Below are 9,408 nucleotides of genomic sequence, written 5' to 3'. Positions count from 1 at the left end.
CATAGACACAAAAAACCCTTGCATAATCTCACACAAGCCTTATACCAGTCTTTTAAATAAAAACTTATGCAAAATTTTTTATAGCAATAATATGGCTTCACTAATAAGCCAGCCAGTGCAAATACTTACACAATAAAAAATGGAAACCTAATCTAGCAAAACAATACAACATTAGCAAAGACTAATACACAAAAAACTATATTACAACATATTGTTGCACATTTAGTCCTTATCTGCTAAAACAGCCCAGCCGTGTTTGAGAAGTACCTTCCACTATTTATTGCATCTCTAACCAAATTTCTAATCGTAGATATACAATGCAGGGCTGATTCTATTGTTTGAAGTATATAATATAAACTTTCCAATTAGGCTCTCCAATTAGGCCATACTATAGGCTGGTTAGAGAGCTACTCACTTCACAAGGTTTGTGTTCCACTTTATAGCCTAGCATGCCATGACTGACCTATATAGGTAAGCTGTAACTAGTAAATTGTGGCAGGTCATATAATTTTCAATACAAATGATGAATTTTATATAGTGCGCAATTGGCTCTCAAAGTGAAACTTGTCCATGTTCCTTAGACTTTTGTGAAGCCAAGTCATTCCCAACATTCATGAAGATGGAATGTTTGTAGCATGCAGTTGCTATGACCTTCCGAAATGTCAACTAATAATACTGTTTAAAATCCAATCCATGTTCTTTGAAGACAAATTTCTCAGTTTTTGTATTGACCATATTGACCAACACCACCGTCGATTTAAACTGTATCTCTAGTTAAATTACTTCAGTTTCAATTCCAAAATCAGTTTTAGAAAGCTGAAAAATTTGTCTATTACGTAGGATTAAAATACAATTTTGTGATTTGACGTCATTTGACTTGTCACAATTTTGTACAATGAAAATTGATTAGATTTGATGACTTCCTCTACTTTTTTGCTTTTATTATTTTAGTTTATATGATCTTTTGTGTGCCAAATATCTAATTATCTTATAACTTTGAAGGTATCATGATTGGTCTTTAGTAAGGATAAAAGAGACAAACTTTGTAATAAAAATTACTATTGTTACCTTTTACTTTCGTGATTTTTGAGTTTATTAAATTTTGTGTTTCATACAGTGTTCAACAATGCTATTTGGTTCAGTGGTTAGTGCACTGGCATATAATCAGCAAGGTCAGTGGTCTGATTCACAGAAGGACTATAGCTGGTGTTAAAAAGGACATCTAGCCATAATTGATTCTGTGCCAAATCCGGTAGGGTTGTTGGTAACTAATTCGGCTTCTCCATCTGCTCTTTAGCATGGATGAGGGTGCTGGAGCCAACAAACCTGCAAAACTAAACAAAACTTGACAAAGGGTGGAGGAGCTAATCTGCTAGCCAATGGCCAGCTAGCTAGATATGGTGTTTCAATAAAGAAACCTGAAAGAAGGCAATGGCGAACCACTGCTGACACCAGTCCTGCCAAAAATTTCATTGTTATAGGAAGTGGAGGAGAACCATGATTGCCTACGTTTCCACAGGGCATGTACATTGAGAGATTCCACAACGCTTACTTTTTTGCAATACTATGACTTTTTTTTAGAATGATTTGAACTTATCATTTTTGGCTAGAGCTACTTGTGGTTTGAGAGGTATTGTACTGGGAAATCATTAGAGCTTGGTCAATTTTAAATTAACTTAGCTCAAATAGACCTTGATAGCCAAACAACACTATATTTCTATTGGAAAAAAGAAATAAATTGTTAATTTTTTGAATACAAATGTTAAAGCTTAAAACCAACAGTGATACTCTATATGGTAAATTATACATGTAGTTAAAGCCAGTGCAGTGAGAAGGTTACTACCAAGTCACTCAATATATACATATTATACATATAATATAAATATTTTAAATGTAGTATATATTATATGTAGATATAATATAGTTTTCAGTTTTAGTTAAACCAAGTACCAATCCTAGTAAGTCAGATACAAATACTCTGTCGACAAAACTACCTTAGTACACTATCAAAGAGATATTATCAGATCACAATTATACAGCCTTCTATAGAAAATCGAAATTCTGCTAGTCACTGTGCTCTTGTCTACAGCTAAGTTTTCTTTTCAATGCCCTTTGCTGAAAGAAGTCAGTTCTAAGCCATGCATTACCAGATCACATGCTTTGCTGGTCAGATGAATGTCTCTGCAATTTTTCTTAGTCATTTTGCTTAACTTAATATTATTTCCAGTGCCCAGCAGAACACGCTTGCCCGGTATATCGGCATCCTATTCTCACATACCAGCCATGTGAACCAGTTGATTAAAGTTGTATTCCCTCCTAGAGCCATGACTGAAATTGGTAGAGCCTTGGGTATTCACTCTCCCTCCTGTCTAGATAGGTGTGTCTGGTGCACTAAAAACTTTGCACGCAGACGCACAAAATAAACTTACAAATTCGACAAAGCGAGGTTTAATGTTTTATTCAAGTTTAAAGAACTCGCTGTTGTGAATATTGTTGATACTTATATTTTGATATTGTAAACATTATGAACCGATTTATGTAACAGTCTTGACTCGTACCACCTCTGAATGTTAATCAAAAATACAAACTATTAAATTCTCAACATCACATCACGCTCACTTGTTAGATAATACAGTGATAACAGGTCACAAATGCTAACATCTGTGACCACAGCACGTTCCTTTCACATAGATAACTATTTCAATGCAGCCACAATAGTTTCAAGCTTTAAAAAAACTTATAGAAATTCTTTTGCATTTTTAGACTAAATTTTTTTAGCAAAATTTCAATCTGTCATTTGGCCAATGCATGCATTCTTTTAGTTTTTTAATTTATAGTTTTTTCAAATTGAAAAATGCAAAGGCTACACGTGCATACCGTGTAAGTTTACATAAAATTACAAAAATATTTTCATCACATTCTCAGTACCTGAAGGCAACAGTAGCACACATTCAATCGACATTTAATTACTATATTTTAAGATACTAGTACTTAGGCAGTCCAGTGTGACAAAGCGTAAGAGATCTTCAAATCTAATAATGAACTGCATAATAACCCAGGTTGGAGAGTGTTGGACTACCAAGCCGAAAGTCAGGAGTTCGAATCCTATGGTGAGCAATCCTTTTTCTTAACCTCTAAGTTTGTTTTGGAAAGCTGGTCGTGTTTTTTGTTATAAGAAAGAATATTATTGTGATATTCCAAAATAATTAGTTAATACGTTGAACCTTGCTTGCTTTAATTTTTATACAACTCCACACATTTATTTAATAGCATAAAAAACCAAGATACTAAAGCTTGTGTTGAATAACATCATTACAATGCAGAAATAATAATGCCCAACTTGGTAAATATATTTTGCTGGTGATTCTGAAGCTGAGATTTTAAAGTTTCATGTGTTTGTGATGAGTGTGCTGAAAGAAAGCTAAAAAAGGTTGCTAATACTCAAGGTAAAAATCGTGTTAACAAGCAAAACCGAACTCTGAAGTCAGTATTTTAATATAATTTAACGTTAGTTGCGCTACCAAGATGTTGAATTTATTTTTGAAATAATAGTGTTTGTGCTGCTTGAGTTCGTGTTCATCTGGACAGCTTCTAAAGAATACTATTTACTGATTGGTTGGCTACTCGCAAAAATTTACACTCTCCTTTATTAGTTTTTTGATTCATCCTTTATTTTTGTGACTTTCCGTTTAAGCTGTATGAAACAGTATTTGTTGTATTGAATAGAAAAGCATGAGACTACCTAGTCATTGAAATACAAACATCTACAGAGTAGCTGATATGTAGATATACACACTCCATTGATCAATCAAACATCTGAAATAACACAAATCACACGAATGTGAGAATAGTTGTCCATCAATTATAGTCAAAGGCTGCAGAACTCCAAAACGGTTAATAGAACAATTTGAGGCCAACAAGGCAGAGTGCAAAAGTAACAAGGCAGGATGGCTTCAAAACAGTCGAATCGTTGCAGAAGTCTTTGTCAGAGCAGACGCAAACTTCTTTTTTGTATCCTAGGTAATTTTCAACTACAGCACATCCATCTTCGTATCCGCGGTCTACCCAGCTCCTGTAGCAACAAAAACATGGTTCATCCATACGCATAGAGTTTCCTGTAGAGTGACAACCAACTGAGGTGGTACAATTCTGTTGCTAACAAAATGGCAGAATATCTCATATTTTCACTAAATGAGAAAATAATTTCACATTTTGAAGCTCTGACATTGCTGGGTCAAACACTTCAACCAGTGTCTTGCATTCTTCATTTTAAAAACAATTCCTTTAAATCTCATGAACAATGTTTAGTTGACATATAAGCAAATTTCCAACAAAGCCTACGGTGAAACGAAACATTAGTTTTATTTGGGAAATTGCACCTCAGAAAATTCCTTTAAAAGTTTTGTCAACTCAACGATTTTGTCACTGATAAAATAAGCTATAGTTTACCAAGATCACTTTGTTTTTTTGCGCACAAAATTTACCAGAAGAATAGATCCAATGGGATAGTGATAAAAGCTTAAACTAAATGATTAAATTGATCCTCTCCTAACAGTTTTATGACACCTAGCATCATTTGGTTGAACAACGGAATGTTCTTGTTGTCTCAAGGCAATTTCGTTATGAAGTTAATTTGGTCTTAAGGTTTAATGAAAAGTCGCTTTCATGTAATTTGATATTAGTTAAGATCTTTATCACGAGTTTTTTAATACGCGTTAATGTGTTTAATAATATAACTATGATATATTTTATTAATATGTTTAATAAAAATACACTAACAACTATACTGAAATGCATCTGATGTATCATCATGGTGTTCTCAGCTCAACCAAAATTAAATATGATTCAGAACTACAAGATAACGACGAGAATCACTTTTAAGTGGTTTGAAACACTTAATCAAGTTGACAGTTTTCATTCTGGCAGTTATCTGATCATCAAAGTTGGACAACTCCATTAATTAGTTATTTTACAACTACATGAAAAACACATGCTAACAAATTCTGTTATTGATATTTGAACATAAATGTGTACTTTGTTTAACTGGTTTATTATGCTTTGACAACTCTTATGCCAAACAAAAAATTGAAAGTTGTTCACATTAGTCTCAAGACAGTTTTACATTCTTGGTCTGAGACCAAATCTTAGGATATTTTGACCAATATTATTGGTAATTTTCTATCATTTGCCAATGTTTTTGATGTTTAGCATGTTTTAACTGCCAGGATGTTTCAATGTTAAAATCGATAAAGAATAAAAAAATCTACAAAATTTGATTGCGACTGAAATCCTCAGATGAAGCGACAATACAATTATGATATCTATCGTTGCAAAGAGACCAAGAGAATAGAAATGTGTGAAGCTGTAATTTGAACGCAATAGTCGATATCAGCTATTGCAACTATTGACATCATTTTGCACGTATTTTCCTTTGAAGCCCTTCAACTGCAATAAAGTTTTATCCATATTAATCTTGAAACATCCTGACAGTCAGATCACACCAAACGTTTTTGCTATAAAAAAATTTCAATTATTAATAGCTTGATTGTTCACAGACATTGAGTCCCCTAATCTTTGCTGCTTTTACACAAATATAAAATAAAAAAAGACTTCATGCTATTCACTTATTTTACAAATTTTGCACTTTAGAACTCTAAAATTTTAAAGTTATCTAATTTGCTAATTGTTTTTTTCTAACAATAGAAATAACTAACCTTTCAAAAGATTCAAGTGTTTCATTCTGACTATAGGTTACTCTTGTGAGCGTGCAACTATGCTCTCGAGCTGTACTATACTTTGTACAATCGACTTGATACTTCTTAGCCTTAGTGCCTGGCTTACAGTCATCACTCTGAGGTGATGATGAACAGACCATGCAGCTAAGAGCTGCCACCACTGTAACAATTATAAGATGTACAACATAAAGCAATATGTCATATTCAATAGATAATATATAATAGTTATTATGCAATGGATAATGCATAGAATATGATATACAATAATATAATAAATATTAAATAATTACTATAATATCCAATTTGAAAGATATATTACAGTAAAACCTCTATTTGAATGCCACAACGCTGTATCTTTAGCTCTTCTTTTATAGGGGACCGTTATTAGAGGTGGCCGTCAAATAGAACGAGGCGTTGTATTTTTTGAATAACTTGTCAGAACTTTGGAAAGATAAATTTTATCCTTCTTTTAGCAAAGCGAATGCCATCTATATTTTCCGCTATCTTACTGGCGGAGTGACATTAACTCTTTAAAATGTAAGAAGTCTGCTGTGATTTACCTTCAAACTGTAAATCTTGAAATAAATATGCATTGAGAAGCTGAAGAATATATCTACCAGTTGATATAATTATATTGCCTGTGAATAACCTTGAATGATCTTATAACCGGCGTTGCAATTCGTTGGCGCTTTCACTTTCTTATTTCATTCTAAATCTGAAGTCATATTTTTATTTTATAACTATATTTAACAATGTGGTACAAAAGCTCTGAAATAATAGCTAGAGTTTGCAGCTAAAACTTGCTTTGAATGTGTAATAGAACAGGAGTTTTGAGCTTTTATCAAAAGTTAAGTTTGTCAATCAAAAGTCAGAAAATAGTTCTATCAAAGAATATGCTATAAATCCGCAAATTGGCAAGTTATGTTATTTAATAATAACCTGCTAAATGCTACAAATATATATTCAAGAACAAGTGACATAAAAAAACCATATTTTAATACATAGATATATTATTTATAACATTTATAACATATTCATAATAATAGAAAGATAACAAAATTTAAAAGTATTGAAAGAAAGATATTTGTGTTGTTTGATAGGACAGTTGCATTCAGATTGTTACTTTCATTTCGACACACTTTATATTGTTCTGGTTGTTCAATACTTTCTAAACTGTCTTCCATCCTCAACCCTTTTTCTTCACTGCTGAACAACTTGATATTAATGTTCAAACAATTTTTTTAATAAGGACCGCCATTTCTAATACAATTTTTGAGCAACTAAAAAAATTAGCCATGTGTAAGCTTGCTCTTGCATCCTAAGCAGAAGTTTTAGCCTCAGAATGGTAGTACAGATTTCCTCATATCGTAACTTGAAAAACCAGTTTTCACATACATCGAAATATCAAGACTGAGGTAAACAAGCACTGCTACTGTTATTAAAATTTATATGGTGCTTCTTCCAAGTTTAAACAAGACACCGTAAAACTTTAGAATTAAAAAACAATTTTGATACAAACAGCAACAACACAATAATTAGTTGTTTTTGATGTAACTGAGTCATTTTTAGTACCATTTTGTGGACACTGTTTTACTGTTAGCTTGCTATTATGGGTTTGTAAAGATCAAAGAATGTCAAAGTGGAGGTAGAATAGATGTGGCATTCAATTAAAGAGTGACGTCCTAGTTTCAACCCTCCTTCTATAGTGGCGATCAAATGGAGGTGAAGTTCAAATAAAGGTGGCAATCAAATAGAGGCGTTACAGTATATTATATAGAATATTCGACAGATAGTATACTACACATTATCCAATATTTGTGGTGAATAGTGTGTAGTATTAAATATTTAGTATATTGTATAATATTTAACACACACAAGTAACAGATAACATGTAATGTATAATGTGCTACATATATTATATGCAAACAGAATACCTAAGCCCTTTAAGAATGAGAGAAAATTGTTTAATTCAATGAAATTCCTGCGGTAGTTTTATGAAGGAATCGAAATCTGGCTAAACATAAAAACAATGTACATAAATTATAGTTTATTATTGTTATTATTATTTAATAGTTTCAAATAATCTCAAATAGAATTAAGCTTTGAATGCCCAAAATTTCATTTTCCATTCTTATTCAGATAGCTAGCAGCACGTGTGCAGTCAGATAGCTCATTAGCGGTATCACTGAAGGTAATAGTTCTTGACGCATGAAAAGGCGTATTCTTATAAGTTTCCAATAAAGTGGGTGTTCAAGAGGTAGATGAAATTTTGAAGCCGCAGTGTTTTGGTAGACTGGAGAAAGTCCACGAGCATATGCATGTTAAACTTGGACAAAATCGACCAACAATGTGGAAATGTGCACTGTTTACACAGACTAACACACTAACACGCCCAATAGCAAAGTAAAATCTTTTAATAACTATATGGCATCTAATGAAGTACCTACATGTACATCCGGTAATCAATGTGATTACACTACAGCTGTAATTGCAGTAAACAAGGCATGGGCATTGAGCAAACAGTTATCATAAAAATGAATTACTGTTTTCTTTTCATGGTGTGATTTGAACAGTTTTCAGGTCTCTTTTTTCAGCTCCGAATAGTTAAGGAAAACTTTTTTTAGCGCTTTCTTAGTGTTTTTCTTTTTTATATACATACATGGATATATATATTTATACATTTATTTATATATCTCTATACATATAAAATACTTGACATAATATTATATTTACCATAATATTTTGAATTGCGTTTGAATTGTGTTTGCTAAAACTTAGTAATAAGCTGTTACATATTCAATAGATAAAAACTTAGAAATTGCATTTTGTATGTGCTGTGGCAATGTATGTATTTAGAATAATGTATGTAAGGCATATATATATATATATATATATATATATATATATATATATATATATATATATATATATATATATATATATATGCATATGCATATGCATTACATACCTTATTATACATACATATACATACATACATTGCCACAGCACATACAAAATCCAATTTCTAAGTTTTTATACATTGAATATGTAACAGCTTATTACTAAGTTTTAGCAAATGCAATTCAAACACAATTTAAACGCACTTCAAAATATTATGGTAAAAATTGTTAAGTGTTTCCAATCAAATAGTTATTGCATTATTATTGCTAGCCACTCAATGCAACATGACACATAAATATTTACTAAGCATACCTGCAATGGAAGCGGAGAAAAAAAGAAACCATACAAGAAATTGATTTTTGAAGTTCATTCTCGTTGAGTAGACTCGTGGCTTTTCTGTGTCTACTGCTTGCCTCGTGATACCTTTGAGCGGGTGGAATCAGCCGCCCCTCTTTATATACAGCCAAAGTGTTTATTTTATTACCAAAAGCATGTTGCGTCAAACAAATGCAGTCATGGTAACGTGATTACCACAAGCTGTATTTCTTAACGTTGAGCTAATTTATAAGCTTTTTGAAATTTCGTTGTACAATTATTCCACCATATCAGCTAGACCAAATAGTTACTGCTCTTAGAACAAAGCAGATTGTTGCTAATGATTTTGTTAGACATAAGGTTTGTTTTTTTAAACAACCGTTGTAACTACACATCTAGATAAGAAAGCTTTGCCTACATGCTAGACATGAAGCGGGAATTGCATGTCTTACGCTGC

General features: G+C 32.1%; 1 protein-coding gene across 1 annotated transcript; it reads right to left on the bottom strand.

Annotated features, from left to right (window-relative positions):
• Positions 1-3,727: 3,727 nt before the first annotated feature.
• On the bottom strand, positions 3,728-9,074 carry LOC137401753 (uncharacterized). Its single transcript, XM_068088224.1, has 3 exons — positions 8,949-9,074; positions 5,715-5,895; positions 3,728-4,072 (listed from the first exon to the last, which is right to left on the bottom strand). Exons 1-3 carry the CDS (start codon positions 9,004-9,006, stop codon positions 3,895-3,897), a joined length of 417 nt encoding a protein of 138 aa, XP_067944325.1. The 5' UTR covers positions 9,007-9,074; the 3' UTR covers positions 3,728-3,894.
• Positions 9,075-9,408: the final 334 nt, after the last annotated feature.

The sequence above is a fragment of the Watersipora subatra genome, chromosome 8 (assembly GCF_963576615.1).
Source record: "Watersipora subatra chromosome 8, tzWatSuba1.1, whole genome shotgun sequence".
In the NCBI taxonomy this organism is placed as follows: Eukaryota; Metazoa; Bryozoa; class Gymnolaemata; order Cheilostomatida; family Watersiporidae; genus Watersipora; species Watersipora subatra.
Note: the sequence above shows the minus strand (reverse complement) of the source record. Positions and strands in the feature narration are given on the sequence as shown.